Source organism: Nanorana parkeri, unplaced genomic scaffold (genome assembly GCF_000935625.1).
Source record: "Nanorana parkeri isolate BGI_ZX_2015 unplaced genomic scaffold, ASM93562v1 scaffold13, whole genome shotgun sequence".
Taxonomy (NCBI): Eukaryota; Metazoa; Chordata; class Amphibia; order Anura; family Dicroglossidae; genus Nanorana; species Nanorana parkeri.
The window spans coordinates 147,272-168,842 of record NW_017306281.1 but is presented as its reverse complement, the minus strand read 5'-3'; the positions used below and the strand labels follow the sequence as shown (position 1 = coordinate 168,842).

General features: G+C 42.0%; 1 protein-coding gene across 1 annotated transcript in view; it reads right to left on the bottom strand.

Annotated features, from left to right (window-relative positions):
* The window catches only part of LOC108787232 (P2X purinoceptor 7-like), a 37,425-nt gene that overhangs the window by 14,091 nt on the left and 1,763 nt on the right, over nucleotides 1-21,571 (bottom strand). Inside the window, exons 3-7 of the mRNA XM_018556730.1 lie at nucleotides 19,495-19,567; nucleotides 16,046-16,139; nucleotides 9,228-9,308; nucleotides 6,675-6,804; nucleotides 3,549-3,685 (exon numbers count right to left, since the gene is read on the bottom strand). Coding sequence (XP_018412232.1) covers nucleotides 3,549-3,685; nucleotides 6,675-6,804; nucleotides 9,228-9,308; nucleotides 16,046-16,139; nucleotides 19,495-19,567 — 515 coding nt within the window. The remainder of the gene's footprint in view (nucleotides 1-3,548; nucleotides 3,686-6,674; nucleotides 6,805-9,227; nucleotides 9,309-16,045; nucleotides 16,140-19,494; nucleotides 19,568-21,571) is intronic.

Here is a 21,571-nt window from a genome sequence, read left to right as displayed (position 1 = left end):
TTTATGGGTTCTCCAATGAGGGAAGGGGCAGACAGGGAAAGTGGGGGCAGAATCTTGAGCACAAAGTTTGGCATTAATGCTATCTTTGTCTCCATTCAGCAGGAAGTGAGAGGAGCTCTCCCCAAAGTTGGAGCAAATGCCAGCATTGATGGCTTGCACTGGAACAACTGTCCCCAGGAGGAAAGCTTCCCCTTACCCCTCAATAATAACTGCAAAGTTCTGGGTTTCCTCTTTGAGTGTGTAAGAAGCCTACCTCGTTACGTCCCGGGATCACGATTCGGGACCGCGCATGCGCACAACGGGCTGTAGCGTCTCCTCGCGGCGCACGTAGACCCTCGGCTCCTCCTCCTATTAGCGCAGGCGCACGAGGCTCCTTAAGACGGGGCCAAACGAATCTTCAGCGTCCGACTGTTTGCAACAGTGAACGCCGAAGATTCACACTCTGCAACCGCAGACCGCAGCAACCAGGGACCAGCACCTCGCAAACCCCACTTAGAGGGTAGCTCCAAGGCACATCAAAGGGAAAGTCTGAGATTGCCGGCCAGGACGGCTAGAGAGAGGACTACTGATGCTCACCACCATCAGCCATAGGAGATACCAGGAGTGTTCTTCCAACCGCAAGTATCCGTACTATCCGTACTTAAGCCGGGACTGTTAAATCTGTATTGTGTGACCAGGGGAATAACAGTATACTTGCTTGTAGTCAAGTCCAGCTGACTGTCATTATAAGGAAGCCAATTGTCTCTCTTAGTATACGTCTACTGGGATTCCCTGTGCAGTACCGGGTCTCACCACAGTCTAACCCTGCAGAAGTTAACCCTCTCCCACCTATTTCCTTCAGTTGACATACACAACCTTTCAGTACAGTTTATATGATGTGAAAGGTCTCCTATATTTCTCTACGTTACTAAGTGAGTAATTGAGACCATCAACTGATCAAACCGCAAGTACCCTCTCCGCAGTTGTGATCCAAGGCTTGCGCTGCAGAGACGTTACAGAGTGACTATAATAATCTAATTTAATTACTATGGGGTTATCGATCTGGGGCAGTCTTGTTTAGACCTTACTTGTTGTAAATACTAGGGTTGTCCTGATACTGATACTAGTATCGGTATCGGGGCCGATACAGGGCATTTTCACAAGTACTTGTACTCGTGAAAATGTCCCGATACTGAAGGCTGATACTGGCCCTTTAAAGTTTTAAGTCAGATCGGCTGCCTCAGGTCCCGCGCTTGTGGGGTCCTGAAGAAGCCCTCCGGGGACCTGGCAGTAGCTGTCTTTGACACTACCTGCCAGGTCCCACATGCCCTCCTCCTCCTTCCTGGCGTAGGCACTGCTCAAGGCAGCCCCACACAGCGAAAGCAGCCTCAGATCGTGCATGGGACCGGCACTCGCTCCGTTCTGCACTCACTCAGCACAGCACCTGTCGGAGCCATGGAGAGACCCAATATGCAGCCCTGCTGACATCTGTATGCAGTGCTGGAGAGACGCAATATGCAGCCCTGGTGACATCTGTATGCAGCGCCGCAGAGACCCAATAAGCAACCCTGGTGACATTTGGACGCAGCCTGGTGACATCTGGACGCAGCCTGGTGGGATATGTACTACAGAGGTCAGAAACGTATAGATACAGATTCTGTACACAGCTTGGTGAGATCAGTACGCAGCTTTGGTGAGATTTGTATGGAGCCTGGTGGGATCTGGAGACCAGATGTCACCAGGCTGCGTCCACATGTCACCAGGCTGCGTCCAGATTCTGAATGCAGCCTGGTGAGATCTGTATTTAGCTATTTTAGTTCTGGTGAGATCTTTATTCAGCTCTGGTGAGATCTGTATGCAGCCCTGGTGAGAAACTGCCCTAAAATCTCTATTGTTTTAGAAAAAATGTCACATGCCCCTTTAAGAAACAAATATTGTTAATTGATATCGGCAAGTACATGAGGGGAAGTACTTGTACTTGGTCTTGAAAAAGAGGTTTTGGGACATCCCTGGTAAATATCATATATGTTGTGAAATTGTGAACTGGAGGTCAAAATACCATAGGAATACATTGGACGCAGTTTTGATCCGGTCTGCACCTGCTCTGGTCCGGATCTGCTCCGCGCTTGGTGTGAACAAGGCCTAGTCTCCACATGATTTACAGGTTATAGGCAATTCAATGCACTATCAAGGACCAGGACAATCAAGGACCAGGACAATTTGGGTTATGCCTAGGAGGCAATTTTTTTTGCGTGCGGATCCAGACCAGATCCAGACCGGATGAAAAAACTGCGGCAAGCCCTATTTTACCTGCTCTGGATCTGGTCTGGAACGCATCAAAAACGCATCTAAAACGCATCAAAAACGCATGCAAGTGCCTGAAAGCCCATGTTAAACTTAAAAAAATATTTTTTTAATACCAAAACCGGCCCTAAATGCATCAAAAACGCATCCAAAACGCGTCTAAAACGCGGCACAACCCACTGCACTGCGTGTGCAGAAACCTGACCGGATCTGGTCTGCATTTGGTGTGAACAAGGCCTAAAGCTCACATTTGATCCCAGTATTATTCAATTTATATTAGTTTCTGTTAGCTGGTATAATTAATAATCAAACCACCTGTTTGCATCAGCATGTGTTATGACGATGTTTCCCCCTTTAGAATCTTAAATCTGTTGTATTTTCTCTGTCAGTATTATATACAGCACGTCAGTATATGTTTCTGTTCTGTTAAACCTGTGTATAATTTGCTTTGTTGTTGTGGTTATTATGTGCTATTTCATCCATCTGAGCAGCAGTTCTCTAGACTCTCATATTTCAGCCTCTGTCTGTTCCTGTGTTTGGGCTGAGCCCTTCTGTATCCTACATCCTTATCTGACCTGTACTGACGATTATTGGTTTTGGCTTTTACACTTACACTTCTCTGTTTGTATGTGTAATACTGTGGTTTTATGTTATGACTGCCTGTTCCTGTCTGCCTGCTGTGTACTGTTACTCGGTTTCTGTCTGTCTGCATGGTCCAGCTAGGCAATCCCAATGGTTGCATTGATGATGATGATTCCCAGCTTTATCTGTCTTTATTATCTGATGTACACAGGTGTGTTAGCTTATTCTTTGACTGCATAGAGAATCTTCATTTGTCAATGTTTTCTGCAAATAATCGAGGATAAAAAAGGTCTTGTTATTGGAAAGACAATAGAAAAAAATATATTGTTGTGTTTAGAATTCATGTTCCTGAAGCCAAAGGCTGTACGAGTTTTTAGACTCACATCAGTACGGCTGTAAAATGACTTCTAGGTAATCTACCTCCAAAATTTGTGGATTGATCTAGTGCAGGGGCAATTAATTAAAATTCAAGGAGGTCTGGTGAGTAAAACTGGAACGCATAGAAACGCATCAAAATGCATGGAATGCACCTGAGAGCCCATTTTAAGCAAAAAAAACAGCATTGTGGTAAAATTGAAAAAAAAAAAACACGCGATACAATCGCGACAAAAATGCGATGCACTGCATTCCAGATCTGGTCCTGGAAATGGTAGGAACCCAGCCTAAGTGTCTTTTTTCCATACCTGAAATTTAAGCCAGGATATAAGCGTTCATTAACAACCTTATCATCCAACCGTCGGAAACTGTACTGTGGACGGCAGCTGTGAAGCCAACGGTCGAGATTACAGTTCCAGTTGATTTCTATGCCCATAATGCCACCCTAGATAAAAGAAAGTTATCTATATGAAAAACAATTGAATAAAGTATACGCTTTTTACAATTATATCAGATATTACACATTGAGATACAATCTTAATCTCAACAGTCACTGCGACAGGAAGTAAATATAAAGTTCAGAGACAGCAATAAAACATGGCATAGGTTATCACCTCCCCCCCTCCAATACTAAACTATAAGACCATTTATGGTTAAAGTTGGCACATTTTTTTTAGTATATTAGTGTGTATTAAATAAAAAAAAAAACTAATATAAAGAGAGTTTACCTTGCTTATAATGAAACTCAAACAATTCAAGAGGCAGGACTTTTTTGGAAACTGTAAAATATACTGCTGTTTGTTTCTGTGAACATGCTGACTATGGATGTGTTTAAACAATGTGGGTCAGTAAACAGTGTAACAGGAACTTGTAGGGTTGCACTCTCTCTAGATACACAATGGCATTTTCAATAATAATATTAACTTCATCCAGGAACTTTACTCAGAAAAAAAAAGTGTTATGCATAGAAAGTGTTCTAACAATGGGATACCGAATATACCCCATCTTTTGGGAAATCACACCACACCCCAATAGATGTAGAAGTAGATGATGTATCATCTCATCTAGGATTATCAAATGTGGGCTCTAAATATATCTACACCCAAGAACAACAAAGTTAATATTATTTATTACATTCTAGCTTAACCCCTTGATGCCTAAATTAATTTTCAATTATATAAAAAAATATATGATATGTGTTTTGGCCATCAAGCAGATACGAAAGAAGGTGGAGATTGTTAATTTGAATATAGCACATACTATGGAGAAAAATATAGGTATGATGCAAATTAGCGACATTAGGCATTTAAGTAATAAAATAAAGTTATTGACCAGTACCTGCGGTAAAAAACTAAAATGACAAAAATGATCAAAAATCAAAAGCAGGTTTTTATCTTGTTGAGGCACAGGTGAACATTGCACTTCAAACATTTGTTTACACTCTGGCCCTTACAATATGGGTGCTTGCAGTGTTGCCGTCCACGTTCAACCACTGGCCCGTGACCCACAGTATCTGAACAGACTTCCACTGGTGGAACCTCGATTTATCAAAAAAATGCTGAAATATCAACTTTGCACGTATTACTTTTTATGTAATCAAGCAGATTACACATACATATAATATTGTGCAGCCATAAATGCCTAATGTAGCAAAAAAAGGGCAAAGCGAAATTTGCACATAACTTGACATTTTTCGCCACATGGAGTTGACCCCAATTTATAAGCCATAGCAGCAAACAATAAGCTGTTGCATATTTTTATTTTACAAAAATAACCTAAAATGTAGTCAAATTTTCTCAAAATTAGTGATCAGCAGCCATGTGCATGACTGCACTGAGGCTTTGCGTACTTCAAGCAGTTGTAGCTATGTATACTACTGTGACAGGGCGCGATCACTGCTCCAAAAACAATCTTTGGTACTTATTGAATACAAAAAAAAACAGCATTGGCGGAATAAACACACCACCTTGGCTGCAGTCAGGCTGGGAGGGGTATGTTGCAAAAACGCGAAGCTCGTCATCAAGGGGTTAACGGTCCTCAGATGTGGTGACTGCATCCATTGTCATTTTTCAGGCTAAGAACATTTTCGGCATGTACAAAAAAATACGTCTTGATCTTGCCAGAAATGTTGTGTCCTTGTCATATATCAAAGAATGTTATCTTCCTTTCAAGCTATTTTATGTAAGCTAAAAATTCCTCTACGCCCCGTGTAATGGAGATGATATGTGGAGGTTGTGTTTTTGGTCCAAATCAGTAGAGCAGCCTGCGTGACAACCATGGCTCCCTCCCAGCGGAGAGAGTGTAGCCATCCTAGGACAGAAAGTGTATTACTGGCAGGATTAACAGCTGAAAATAAAGGATGAAAAAAGCCTGAAAAATTAAAACTAAGAACACCACCTCATCTAAGGAATGTTAGGTTATACAGTATAATACATTTTTGTTTTTGGGTTTAGATACACTTTCATTTTGTAGGCTCATTTTTCACAGTGAGAAGTTTTAATCAAAGCACTAAAACTTACACCAAAAGGGGAAGTACTATTAACCTTACTTAATACTGAACTGAAAACAAAACATTTATTTTTATCAGACGCTTATAACCCATCAGCTTTTTTGTTTGCCTTCTGTGTCCCATTGAGGAGTTTTCCCTTCACTTTCCGACCAATCGCCAGGAAATTAAAGGAAATCTCTCCAATGTGAGAGGAATCCCTGGTGGTCAGCAGGACCACCAGAACTAATCTTTCCATTTATTCCTGTTCTGGTGGAAACCCATCATTCGCTATCACAAGTAGGGAGGGTGAACGTATCCAATCTATCCAAAGCTAAAAAAACAACAAGTTTTGGCATCAGTCCCACTTTAATATAATATTGATTGGCAAGCTGATGACTGTAGGCTGAGGTGCATATGTCATTAACTGACAGAAATGTTCTGCAACCGACAATGTATGCCATGGTACGCTCCATTTGCGTGCAGTAATAACCAGCTTACTTGCCCTTCTTACTGTAAAAGCCCACAGTAGTACCATTAAATAGTTATGAGACATAATTCTAAACCAAATTAACAATAATGAGTCTATTAGTCTTCCAAGGCCAAGATTTGTAAAGGTACAAATGAAACTGTCAGCAGTAAGTCTTCAGTTAAAGCAATACCTGACTGTACAGATTAGCTGCCTCCCAAACTCTGCATTGTAAGTAAGCAGATGTTTTATTCTTTCTCAGTTATGAAGGTGAGGCCATCACTTGCAGGTCAGGAACGCTTTGGAACTTCTTTTAACTAGTAAATCTATCAATTCCATCTCTGTCCTGATTGGCCCAGGAATCCTTTTCCCATTCAAAACAGTCCTGGATATAAGGGCAATTTTTTTCTTTTTTTTCTATTCAGCTAATATAAAAACATTAAAAAATGCAGGTGCCAATACAAGCTACAGTATACATACTAGAATGGCAACTTGGGAAAAATGATGTCCTGCTTCTTTTAGGATGTCCCCTAATCGGAATATAGGACATTGAGGAGCAGTCACTTTGTTATAAACGCAGGTGACATTGTATTCCGGAAGGATGTTTTTCCTAGAAAAGAAGTACAATGAAAAATCAGATTATGACAAACATTGAGGTATGTCATAGCAGTGACAACTATAAAGAGTGCCCGACAAAATGGGAAATTATTTATTTATTGTATCAGTGCAGAAGTACCATTGCTGGCTGTATCAGTGCAGAAGTACCAGTGCTCGCTGTATCAGTGCAGCAGTACCAGTGCAGAAGTACCAATGCAGAAGTACCAGTGCTCTCATTAACAGTGATACTGATCTTTGTGCCCTCTTCTCAACAGTCACTAAAACCATTATAGCTACTGCCAATGAGGGACCGAATGTGGTTGGAAGAATACCTTGTCCTCATTAACATGTGGCCTGGTATGGTTCAGAATGGGAGGAGGGGACGAACGCTTGCTGCCCCTTTCTTACCCAGCCAGGCCGCATGCTCAGTTAAAAATAGTGTATAGATTTTAGGGGGGCATCATGGTTTTTTCTTTGTATGGATCTGGTATTTGTGAAAAGAATTTGGGCCCATTCATAAATGTCTGTTATAGATAAACGAAATCCTGGCAATTTAAATGGTATTTTTTTTTTCTTTGTAAATGTCAGTCTTGCTGTGGTACATTGTATACATCATACAGGTCATACACCACTTCACGATCAGATACAGGGCATCCTCCAAGCAAGTTTCTTTTAAAGGAATTGTGCATTTTTAATGTTGCCCTTTAAGTATTATTAACCACTTGCAGTCCGGAGCAATTTCTTACATTTGCACACACATGATAAATTCTGAATGTTTGGCTAGAGAACAGCTTCAGACCCCAAACAGTTATATATTTTCTGAAAGCAGAGGCCCTGTAGAATAAAAAGATGCTAGTTGCAATTTTTTATGTCGCACGGGATTTTGCGCAAATGTTTATCAAACAAGTATTTTTAGGATAAAATACACTAAAATTAAATTTAGTGCACAGAAACCGAATATAATACCCAATTTTTGGGTAAAATATAAAAGATAGTGTCAAGCCCGGTAAATAGATACCAAACATGTCAAGCCTTAAAATTGTGCGCGTCCGTGAAACCGCAAAAAACTACAATAACCCAAATTTCCCATAGGCAACGCTTTAAACTCTCTCACTCCGACGCTCGTGACAATATGCAACATGTGTGGCGCAATTTTCGTTTTTGCACGTAGGTGCATCTGACGTGTGTTTGCGTTGTATGTGTGTGTACGTGGGGGGCCGGGGACTGAAATTTTTTTTTTTTGCATGTTTAATTTTTCTAATCTGTTAATTTGATTTTTACCCTTTTTATTTTTATACACTCAACTTTATTGCTATCACATAGGGGGTGAACAAGCCCCCTATGTACCCAGTGACACCGGGAGTGATATAATGCACATCACTTCCGGGTCCAGTGATCGGAGCAGATATCAGCGACTTGAAGCCTGCTGATATCCCTGCGATCCATCAGGGAAGACCTGCCCGGGGGAACAGCGGAGCCCTGGAAGCCGACGGCGGCACCAGCGGCGGTGGAGGGGGGGACACGGCGCCATACCGTACAGCGATCTGGCACCTGTACAGGCGCCCGATCGCTTGTATTTGAACAGCAATCGCCAGCTATTTATTACGGTACCAAGAACAGCCGTGCTGCAGCCGTGTTCTTGGTATAACCACTTCCAGTGGATGACGTACGTTTACGTGAACCCACTGGAAGGGGTTAAAAAAGCTGCTCCCTAACAAATGGTATTTTTTAAATAATTTTTTACATTGGTAACAGGGCAGTGCCCAGGCTTCCCATGCCCTTTGTTTGACAAGGCCTTGCGGATTAGCCTTGAAAGTAGGCAAAATTGATTTGGAATATTCAGCTCCCATTGACCTCAATGGGGTTCGGAAATAGCATTTAGAACTTAGGAGCAGTTTGGCGGACCTCCCCCAAATTGCATTCAGGAATGTTCAGCTCATCCTTACTCTTGATCGCTTCGAAAAACACTTTAAAAAACATTAAAAACAGAAAAGGAAGGATTTTTTAAGGTCCCATTCACACCTTTGCATTTTAAGTGCAGTACGTTGCAACAAGTTATGCTTGCTGCATCTTTGATGCGCTTTCATCAAAACACACATAACCACATATAAAGTTCAATGGAAATGCATGTAAAACTCATCTAAAACAGAATGCACCTAAATTGCACTAGTGTGTACCTGGCAAAAAAGTAACCGCATGTTTTTTTTCTTTTTGGGCAGCCTTCATGTTTCCCCTTTAATAGTAATATATTCAGTTGTCATGTGACAGAAATTTTTGTCTTGCGCAAAGAGTATCTGGAATAGAACTACTCTGGCTTAATCTGATTTTGTTTTTGTCTTCTAAATGAGCTGCCACAGGTGACAAATAACCAGATCACATATATAATGGGTAATTTGTTAGCCAAACGTGTTAAAGATCAAGCCAGGTTTTACTTACGTGGTATAATTAAAGGCTGCAAAGTGAATACTGTTCTTTATCAAAACTGTAAAATTCTCAGCACTTCCCAAAATGGCCAGCCTACAAATGATAGGTTAACACAAAACACTTGATAAGAAAAAAAGACTGAAATACTAACAAGAAATTCATGCTCAGACACTAAGGGGTGTATTTATAAAAAAAAGTCTACAGTGCCATTCATTTTGTGAAACTTACATTTACATTGCTCTTTGCGTATAGGGTGAAATCAAATGTTTTCTTGTACAGAATAAATGTAATTGTTGGACAATACTGCATTATTGGCCACTCAATAAAGCAAAGGCGCACAGGAAATAAGTATTTATTTCCTATATTACTTGGTTCCATTTAGTGTTCATAATCTGGTATTTTCCAACAATTGCATTCATTCTGAATAAGAAAACATTTGATTTTGCACATACATCTAACGCACAGAACGTAAGTGTCAGTTTTGCAAATGAATGTCTTTGTAAACATTGTATAGGTACACCTAAAAGAGAATACATTGCTTTGGTTTAGAAACCTGCAGCCATAGAAACAAATTTATAAAAGCAAAACTGCAATCACAACTTTTTTGTGTATTTTTAATTTAACATAAAATAATGAAAAAAACAACTGTATTTTGGGTTAATAAAGGAACAGATAACATGTTTTTGTATACAGTATATTTGCTTTTATTAACCAGTTCAGCTCACACACCTATATTATACCCCTTATGGCATAGAAAAATGTTCACTGATATAGTCCTTTTGATTTGACAATAACTTTGTCATTACTTAAGATGATACCAAAATTGGGAGGGTAATAGTCACGGACATAGGCACTAGAACATTACTGGAGGACCTGGATAAAATAGGGGAGTGGGCAACTATATGGCAGATGAGGTTTAATGTGGATAAATGTAAAGTATTGCACTTTGGGGTTAAAAATAGGCAAGCGGAATACACATTAATAGGAACTCCACTAGGGAAGTCAAAAATGGAAAAGGATCTGGGGGTCATTGTAGACCACAGATTGAATAATAGCTTGCAATGCCAGGCTGCGGTAAACAAAGCGAGCAGAGAACTGTCTTGTATTAAAAAGGGAATGTACTGTAGAGGCAAATCTATAATTTTGCCACTTTATAGATCACTGGTTCAACCTCATCTGGAGTATGCGGTCCAGTTTTGGTCACCAATACACAGAAAGGATGTCCTGGAGCTGGAAAGAGTCCAGGGAAGGGCAACTAAACTAATTAAGGGGCTGGAGGACCAAAGCTACGAGACAAGGTTACTAGACTTAAACATGTTCACGCTGGAGGTGCAGAGATTAAGGGGGGACATGATTTTGATGTACAAGATGTTCAATGGTGATAGCAACATCAGCAACCAACTTTTTACGGTAAACTCCATAACAAAGACTAGAGGCCACCACATAAAACTGGTGGAGAAAAGATTTATGCACAAGGGGCGTAGGGGCTTCTTTTCAGTTAGAGTGGTTAAGGTTTCAAACTCGCTGCCACAAGCAGTGGTATCAGCTGAGAGTATTGAATCATTCAAAATGCATTTGGACAATTTCCTCAGAGACTGCAACATACAGGGGTAAAAAAAAATAAGATTACACGGGGACTGGTACACATGCATACACATGCAGAATCATAAACATACACACAATAGGTTGAACTTGATGGACCTGTGTCTTTATTCAGCCTCAAATACTATGCAAAACAATGTTTTGCCCAGTGTTCATTTTAAACCAGTAGATAAAAAGTATACATTTTATGATATAATTTGTCCTGCCTAAACTGACAATAACATTACAATTCTGATACAAAGCATTGCACAGTTGTCTACAAAAAAAAGGGCTTTTTTCACATATTTGAATGCAGCATAAAAAGATTCAGATAACAAAAGGAACAATGTTTAATAAGGAGTTGCGCTAATATTGCGCAACATAAAAATTTTCAACTACCACCATTTTATTCTATAGGGTCTTGGCATTCAGAAAACATATAATGTTGGGGGGTTTTACGTCATTTTCAGGCCTAAAATGTGGAATATAACATGGGTGCAAAAATGGAAAAAAGGGCCTCAGTCATGAAGGGGTTAATGGTTAAAAATATAAATAAAAAAAAACAAATCAGCAGGAAAATCAGTAAGAGAGAAGAAATTAGTTCATGAGGGCCAATTAAAGTTAACGAAGGGTTAATAAAAGATCAAGTAGAAAAAAAATTACTTAAAATATGTTTATTTACTGGTAGGGTTGCTTTAACTAGCTTCATATTCAGATCAAAGGTGAGATGAATAAAACAGCAAATACAACATGACAATAATGTTGTTTCATTGCATTTCATACACTCTCCCTCTGCTCCGGCAGTAGTATGTCCCTCGGCGTCCTCACATCTAATAGGCCTGCATTAGACGTGATGACGTCACGGGTCCTGAGACTGCCAGAGCCCATGGGAGAAGAGGCTGTAGGGACAGGTCTAGCAGCCAGGCAAGTACAAGGAGCAAGTGAGTATATCTTTTTTAATCCAGCCTTTAGACCAAAATGAGCATTTAACCCTTGTAGTGTGGGCTACCTCCCCACTGCCAGGGTTAATTTTGGTAATAGCTGGAATTCCTCTTTAAAGGAGAACTATGGGGTTAAGGCTTTTCCCCATAGTTCTCCTTAGGGTAATGATTTCTCATTGTCACAGGTCGGCTAGAACTATGAGGTGAGTGAAAAGCACTCACCTCATAGTTCTCCTTTAAAGTTGTCCTAACCCATATGTGTATTTTATTATTTTATGCCCCTCTTAGTTCTTTCTAATAGAAAGAAATACTAAAACTAATAATAAACCTTCTTTAACCGTAGAAACCACAAAGATTTTGAGTTAAGTCCAACCCCATGGTATATGCATACTGAATGAAACTGCCCTTCAGCTGTAGAAAATGTCTTCTGAATACATTACTACATGGAAGGGATTGGCTAAGACAGCAAACCAAGGACAATAGCCTCAATTCATAACACTTTACCATGTGTGGAGTTTTCATTCCCATGTATTCTTACCTAATGTACCATTCACTTTTTTATCTGTAATCACTGCATATGTGTTGTATTATTGCCTTTGTTGTATTTTGTATTGTGCAGATTTTTACTCCTGAAAATGTTGCCATGTTATTACAATATGAACGGTATCAAATGGTGTCTTTTGAGGGGATAAAATAGCGAATCATGAGAGAAAACACCCATTTATGAGGAAGAGTGGCGTTCAATAGTTAATTCATTCAATAGTAAATGTTCATTTCATAAGTTAAAAAAATGCACATCATTGCAATATTTGATTTAGATAACTGAAAATGTTGATGTATATCATGAGATGAAATAACAAACACATGGAAAAAATTCATGTTCCTTTGTGAATTGATACTAACATGTATAACAATAGTGTTCATATGTGTTGCAATTTATTTGATGTATATCTCAGCTTCTTGATAGGATAAAGCAGGAAGAACAGTATAGTAGACACGTGCGCTGGCCAAAAATCCATTTAGTTTCGTTTTCATTCGGATTTTTCGTTATTATGTATTTCGGGATTCGAGTCCGAAAGTCCATTCATTTCGGCATTTGGATTCGGACGAAATCTCAGAATTTACGTTAGTGGAAGTATGTACAAATTTTCAGTTACGGCCAAAAATTAAATGATAACAAAATGTCGTAATACTTTTTTTTTTAAAGTTAATGCTTAACACAATAAAACTTAATTCGGGAAATAAATTTGTAATTTTCGTTATCGGAAATTCGTATTAGTTTTCATTCGTTATTTCTGTCATTCGTAATTTCGGATGCATCCGAATGTACAAATTTCCGAAAATTTGTCTGAATAACAAATCTTTCCGAAACGAATCGCACATGTCTACAGCATAGCAACATGAATGCTAATTGTGATACTAATTTTCCTGCAAACTGGACAGAGTAATATAGTATGCTAAGGTTCCAAAATGCTGTCAAGAATCTCTTGTGCTACTTAAAGTGTCAGCCGCCTGCAGTTTCAGTAACACCAGCAAGCAGCCAGTAAATGCATATATTATTGTAATCATTTTATATGAATATTTTTGGGTTGTGGAACGAATCATCTGAGTTTCCATTATTTCCTATGGGGAAATTCGCTTTGATATACAAGCGCTTTGGATTACAAGCATGCTTCCGGAACGAATTATGCTCTTAAACCAAGGTATCACTGTAATTGAAAGCATATCTGCAGCCAAAACTTGAACTTTTCATTTTTTTATGGTTAAAACTCAATCTGTGTCCCATTCGGGATATTTGCCTCCATGTGTAGATACAAAATGAAGTGAGCAGAAATATCTCCAGCAGGTTATTCACAAAAGGGTGAAGAGTTTGGAGAAGGCAGGAGAAGTGACCAATCTAGGACAACATATCTGATTGGGAAGAATTCTCCAATTCAGCTCACTTTCCAGTTCAGATATGTTGTCCCAGATTGTTCACTTCTCCTGTCTTCTCCAAACTCTTCACCCATTTGTGAATAACTCTGTAAATTGACAAAAATCCCCTCTAGACAGTTGTTCTGAACAGGTGTCCCTATTAGGAGATTTCCTTTACCTCTTACTCAGGTCTGACCTCTAAGGTTAATTACCCGGGTCTGACCTTTTGGATTTCCCATCACTTTCTCTCCCACTGACAATGGTCACCAGGACAAATAAAAAGGGTGATTCTCCCACCGTGGGGGAACATTTCATCTAATTACAACTGATAATGAGATCTGACAGCACAGTACAGACAAGGTTAATTACAGTAAACATAACTCCCCAGCCCCCTCCTCACCATTACATAGAAGGGGAAAGCTAGGCAGGATTTTTAAGCAAATAAAATGGTGAGCAGCATTTTTTTGGATGTTTTTTAAGTTATGCTATGTGAGTGGGAACATGTAACCTATATAATGTAGGTGTTACCCTAATTTGGCTGGAAAAGTGGAAGTACACTTTAAACTTATGACACTGGAGACTGACACTGCAGCCTAAATGTCGCAATGTTCATTCATAGGAAGACAGCCTTTATTTTTTTCAATGAAGCCCCCAGCCTGCATGTATCACTATGTCATAGCTAACATAGTGATCACATGATTGGAACCCATACTCATTGGTTCCTGATTGTCAGTGGGTATCCAAGCTGTGAGTAACAGGTGAGATTGAGAATGTTTATAAACATAACACAAGGAAAGGAAAATATGGATTTGTCCAATGTAATGTAATGTACACATGTAAGTACACCCCTATATGTACCACCATTTCAGATCCATGAAAATTAGAATCAGCTTTCCCCAATGAGCTGGCAGAATTCAAAGGGAATAGTAGGATTCCGCGATCAACGCTTGTAAAAGTATTGATGGAGGAATCTGTTTGAATGTTTTCATTCAGCCCACAGGTTGAATGAAAAAAATACAACACTGTTTATGGCCAGCTTTAGGCAACCAGCTTTTTCAGAAGTGGAGGTCAGCAATTACTTTAGATTTAAGGCTACCCTAATTTTGTTTGTCATCAGTGTTAGCATCTAGCCTGTCTGCAATTGCATTGTACCTGCAACTGCAGACAAGGACTGAAAACAATGAAGGTATCTGTTTGAAATGATTCAATCACTCTCATGCAGAGCACACCATGGATCCTGCATAGCCCACCTGAGACTCTCTATGGTGGGCTCTGCAGGGTCCCAGGTGGGCTGGCCTGGTCATCGGGATCCCTTTACCTCCTCCCAACTCTTCTTACCTGCTGCTGCTGGGGCCCGGCCTCCTCCACCCCCTCCCCTGTCACCTCTGCCATGCTGCCCCGGTACAGTTGATACCCATGTAAGAGGCCCCCCAGACCCCTCACATGGGTACCGGCCATACCCCCCTGATGCGGTGTTCTATCAAAGGTTGTGACTACGTTTGAATGTGTGACCGGTGACGTGGTTAGGATAAACCTTTAAACCTTTAATCCTGTGGCTTGATAAAGAAGTAACCCCTCGAAACGTGTAGCCATCATCCCGCCGAGAGCCCTTAACCTATGTATAGCCCTCGATCACATCGGATCACTTTTACACACGGGACCTCTGACACCCCTGAGACAGGAGCCCGACCGCAACTGGTGACATACGGCGCCCGGCGTCTCACAGCCGTTCGTGGCTCCTCCCTCCTTTTCTTCCGTTCCTGGCTGACGCGGCTCGGCCTGGCCAGTCGAGTACGTGGGCGGCCATACGGTTTCACACTCTGTCCGGACCCGCCACTTGCACCACTGGAGACAACCCTTTGAGCCAGGTTCCATTCCAGGGAACTGTCGCACAGAAACCAGGGGATCTCCTAACTGTGAGTCTGTTGTTTTGTAACATTGCTATAGACATCAGCACATCAAGGGTAGTAGCGCTCCTAATATCCTCTTGTCACCATATCGATCCACAGGGCTTCTCTCCCTGTTACAAGGAACTTGCACAACGATTATTTCAATCCACATTCCCTCCACCTAATGAACATCAACTGTTTGTATCCCCATTCATCCCTCTAATCCCTGTTGATACTTCCCAGCAGTGTGACCTTATAACAGTGGTGCGCCTGTATATTTGTTGTTTATCTACTGCCAGATTAAGTTTATAAACACACTTCCTGGTAGTTGCGCTTCTCAGTTTCTTGTTTTGATTTTGTGGTTATAATACACAGGGTCCTCTCCCTGTAGTGAGGAGCATTGCACACCATCCTATAGCAGTCATTATTTTGAAGTGTGTCCTTGTGTCCTTCCCACAGGAGTGCGCTTTATCTATTGTGTTTTCCATGTAAATAGACTACTTACTCTGGAGTACTTTTAGACTCCACCGGACACCATGCTCTCACTTCACAAGTATTAAAGGTGGTGTTATACTCTATACATCTGCCGGTTAGAATGCCTGCAAGATACAAGTGAAGAGATTTAAATGTAACACCTGCCACAGACAATGTATGTTGTTCCTTCTCAGCATGTAATTGCTGGGCAGATGGAAATCAGGGAAATCAGTTTGGCTCATAGTGGCTTCCCCTGGTATGTACTGTTTAAACTGTGTTGTTAATCAGCATTATGAAGTAGAAAGGATGGACACAAAACTATCGTGGTTGTCTCGTTCAGCGCTGTATAAAGAAAGGATTAAAAGTGTCAATGATTTCTACAGATTCTCATTTTAAAGCAATATTAAGATTTTAATGCATATTATGTTACTTCTTTAGGGATGTGTGAATCTGCCTGGATTTGGTTTGCAAATTTTGCTCAAAGTTTGCTTGCAAGCTTCATGGCAGCACACCAGTTTAATAGTTAGTACTTTTGTATTGCTGCACTGGGGTCCTTGGTTCTGCATAGAGTCTACATGTTCCTTCTGTATTTGTGTGGATTTCTTCCCACACTCCAAAGACATGCTAGAAGGTTAACTGGTTCCTGTCTAAACTGGCACTATTATGTATGTATGTAACATAGGAACCTTAAATTGTAAGCGTCTTGAGGGAGGAAACTGATGTGAAAATTTAGTATGTAAAGTCCCTTGTAAATCGTCAGTGCTATATAAATACCTGTAATCAGGCCTCAAAATTTCCACTCGCCCCCTCGCAAACGGCTCTGATTACACCCGTTATCGCTCCCTCTCTCTCCTTCTGGCCGCTCTGAAGCTGCAGCGACCGGGAGCAGAGAGAGGGAATGCTGACAGGTAAGATCGTAGCTGCCTCTCTGAGTGCCCGCTTCCTGGAGCTGAAGCTGGAGAGGTCGGGAGAAGAGGTGATCGTTCAGCGGTGTGATCAGAGCATTCTTAAAGAGGCCCCCCTCCCAGCCCACATCTTTTGGACGTTATTAATCTGAGTTGCCCCACTCAGTATACCCCTCGCTTGCGGCCATATTGAGTGGGGCACTCATATTAATAACGTGCTGGATTAGTCTGACCCAGGGGCTGACTAGGCCCGGGGGCAGGGTGGCAATTGCCCCCCAAACCTCTCTGATCACTTTGCAAACGCCCCCCACCACGGCAAGGACTTCATCTCTTCCCTCTTGGCCGCTGCAGCAGCAGAGGGACCGAGAGGGGAGAGATTAAATGCTTATGGCAGCGGTGGGGGGCTATTGCAAAGGTATCAGAGAGGCTTTGGGGGGCAATTGCCACCCTGCCCCCGGGCTCAGTCCGCCCCTGGGTCAGACTAATCCAGCACATTAGTAATCTTAGTGCCCCACTCAATATGACCGCAAGCAAGGGGTATACTGAGTGGGGCAACTCAGATTAATAACGTCCGAAAGATGTGGACTGGGAGGGGGGCCTCTTTAAGACTGCGGTGCCGGGGAAAAGAGAACAAGAAGATCCACTGCCATCGTCTATGCCCTCTTCGATTGGGCTCCTCGGTGCCACAGCAGTTTCCTCCGCCCACCTCAGCTGCCATTGGTGGGAGAGGAAGACTGCAGAACAGCAGTTGGCCGGCTTCTGCTGCGCGGGAGAGAGAGCACCTGGAGCCGGCTGGACGTGCAGGCAACCTCGCTGCTCCCCCACCATCACCAGGAGAAGAAGAGGTCAAGACAACTGTAAGTCCCTGTACTTTCTTTGTGACCTCTGCACTGCGTTACATACTGACCGGTGACCTCTGTACTGTGTACTGGCCTCTGTACTGTGCATCACACCCTGATCTTAGGTGGGGCAACTGGTGGCGAGTAACTTTTCAGGCCTGGCTAGTAGCTTAGGACTTGACATTTTGAGCCCTGTGTAATAATACATTTGCAGTGCACCCCCAATGAAGTCTATGGAGGGGGGGGGGGGGGGGGACTCTTGTTATTCACTTCTGGCCATTTGTAGGGCTAATACACAAACTATTATCAGGTATGGGAGGCTGGGAACTCCCATGGGGGACATGTATCAATGCCAAAACGAAAAATGAAGAAAAAAAAAGTGTCTCTTCCTACACAGAACTGTAAGCTCTCCCTAGCAGTTCCAACATGCTGACAGTATGGCTGCTGTGAGCACACCCTTTTATAGAAAGTGGTTTGAGTTATAATGACATATTCTTGTTTTAGTCCTGTACTATAATAACACTAACCCACTACGGCCCACTACTATAAATAGGCGTAACTAGAAACTTCAGGGCCCTGGTGCAAGAAACCATTAAGGCCCCCACCCCCTCCCCCCAAAAAAACATGATTTTGATACCTTTTTTTTGCAAGCACTATTTTTTCTGACCGGACTGGACCGCGGGCATTGATGTGCCTTGCGTTTTTGTGCGGTTGATCGCATTGCGGCTGGAGGGCGTGGCTTCGGTGCCCTTCACTTCAATGCATCGCCGTGCCCCCTCCCGCCACACAACAAATCGAGCCGGCCGGAATGCGATCCAGTGCTTTCCGGCCACAATCGGGCTGGAACACACTGAGGATGGCGTTAACTAGCCTTTAAAGCATTTTATTAATTTTTGGTTGGGAAAATGTTTTTAACCCTGCAAGACAATGACACAAAGCACACATACAATTAGTACCTACCTGGACCTGCTGCAGCTCTCCTCTAGAATGTCCTCACTCATGGCTCCCGATCTTTGTGCCTCCAGCTCCAGGCTGCCAGCTCCTGCACTCAGTCTCCACTCACTGACTACGCTGGGCATCCTACAGCGGGTATCCCATCAGCTCCCTCGCTGCGTTGCATGCTGGGAATTGGAGTTCCCTGATAGTCCACCGTCCAACGTCCGCAAGTGTCAAAAACACTGTGGACGGCGGGCAGCATCAGGCACCTGCGGGCATCGTTTCGGGGCCCCCCCCCCCCCCAAACTGGCGGAACACCAGGGCCCGGTCGCAAATGCGACCGCTGCGACCCTGGTAGTTCCGCCAGTGTCTTCAGTTCACTATTAGAACTCAACAGCTTCACTTCAGTGTACTTTAGCTCCACAACAGAGTATTACTATAACTAAATATCCCTGATTCAGAACACAACCACATACTTAACCACACCTCCCACACCTCTAGTGCACTACTATATAACTATTGGTTAAAAGGGCACATGCATACAACTCTAATCACATAATCTGTCCAATCATTGTCCCATGACTGTTCCTCAACTGTGGGTGTCTTCTGCTGCTTGCATACAGCTAAATCATTCAGTATTATTTTTCTTACTAACTGCATTTGCCTTAAGAAATACATTTCCATGCAACAGACTTAAGCATTCATGTTCAATGTGACCTAGTAAAGCTTCTCTGCCTGGTATCTTACAACTAAACATCTGAATTTCTAACAAGGCATGAATATAAAAAAAGAGAACATACCATTACTCTGTGGGTCAGCATAACCTTTTTTGCAGCTGTCAGCTTGAGAACATATTGTTTTGGGGCTTGGAAACTACAAAGTAGAAAAATGTGTACTTCAATGTAGAATCATTCTTTTATGTTACTTATAATCTGAATTAAACATATAGGTATTTCTCAACCTTTTGCAACTTAATTAGCAGGGTATTCCTTTCAAACTAAAGTGTATCAAGTAACATGAATTAACTTACACCATATTATTTGATGGGAAAAACCTGAATGTAAAGGCAATGTGTACATAAATAAAGTATTATCCGGGTACAGTAGGTACATACTGGGATTAGCTATTACTCCTTGGGATTCACATTGCTCCTGTGAAGTTATATAACAGTGCTAAATTATAAACTCATTTTGTTTCTTGATTTAATTATTTTTTTGGGGGGAGCAGGTGGGATCTTGCCTTCCTACTCCCCCCAAGAGATAACATCTAGGTAGACCAGTCATATTGGCTAATACCCACTAGGTTATAATAGCTAGAAGGCTGTCAACTATTCCATACTAATACCAACCCATTTATTTACCTTTTATCAACAAAACACTTGACTGAAGGGCATTGGGTTACTTTGGCAGAGTAGGTGTCAGAAATGGGGCATTAGTGCCCATGGAGAAGGTAGTTTAGATACTGTCTGCTAGACATGTGCACCAGCAAAAAAATAATTTTGTTTCAATTTGGATTTTGCGTAATTTCGTTTTTCGCGATTCGAGTCCTGAAATTGAACTTGTTTCGGTATTCGGATTCGGAAAAATTAGTTAGCGGTAGTCCGGTCGACATTTTTTTCCCGTTTTCGTTTTGTTCGTTGCAGCAAAGTGACATTGGGAATTTTTTTTTTGCAGAAGAGTGAAAAAAAAAAAACTTTGAGGTTCCCCCCAATTCATACCAGACCCTTTAGGTCTGGTAGCTAGCAAAGTGACATTGGGAATTTTTTTTTTGCAGAAGCGTGAAAAAAAAAAAAAGCTTGAGGTTCCCCCCAATTCATACCAGACCCTTTAGGTCTGGTAGCAGGGGTGTGGAAATTTAAAAAAAAAACTACTTGTCCAAGGGCTAAAGCGGGGGCCAAATCTACTTGTCCTTCATGACAATCTACTTGTCCCAATAAAAAAAAATAGTTTTAATCAAAACTAAGGATGCACCAATACAGGTTTTTTGGTATCGAGTACAAGTACCGTTTTTTTGCTTTCGGATCTCGCCGACACTGAATACTAATACCGGTGCTTCCGCTGGCATGGAGCAGGCTCGCTCCGCCCATTTGACATTCTCAGCTTTCCAATGCTACATCGCATTCGGGAACTCCCGAATGCTATTCGGGAACTCCCGAAAGCCTCACAGACCCGAATGGAATTCGGAAACTCACGAATAGCACTCTGGAGTTTCCGAATGCTGTGTAATATTTGACAGCTGAGAATGTCAATGGGCTCACTCCGCCCATCCGTTTACTTTCGAGCAGGAATGTAATTTTGCAGCAAGTTTTCGTTGGGTTTGGACGGTCGTCGTGCGGCGGGACTTTTTTTATTGCGGAAGGTGTCGTTCATTGTGATTGATGCTGGATTACATCGATGGAGCCATTTTTTAATTTAACTTTTTTTTTAATTAAAGGATTTTATCAAAAGTCTGGACTTGTTAATAACTCTTTTGATTGAACCCTTTAGTGAATGAGTAGGTTTACAGGTACCCCTTATTCACAGGGGGGGCGGCATCTTGGTGCCCCGTTAATTAAAGGGGTACCCCGATGCAAATAAGCCCCCTTGCCCGCAGACCCCCACAACCACCGGGTCAGGGTTGTGGGGAAGAGGCCCTTGTCCCCATCCGCATGGGGACACCCTCCCAATGCCGAGGGCACGTGGCCTGGTAAGACGCAGAGAGAGGGGGGGCGCTCGATCGTCCCCCCTTTCCTGCCCTGCCAGGCCAGTGCTCGGATCAAGGGTCTGGTAGGACTGTTAGGGGGAATCCACTTTTTTTCCCCATTTTTTGGTGCTGGGGTTCCCCCTTAAAATTCCTACCAGACCTAAAGGGTCTGGTATCAATTGGGGGGGGGGGGGG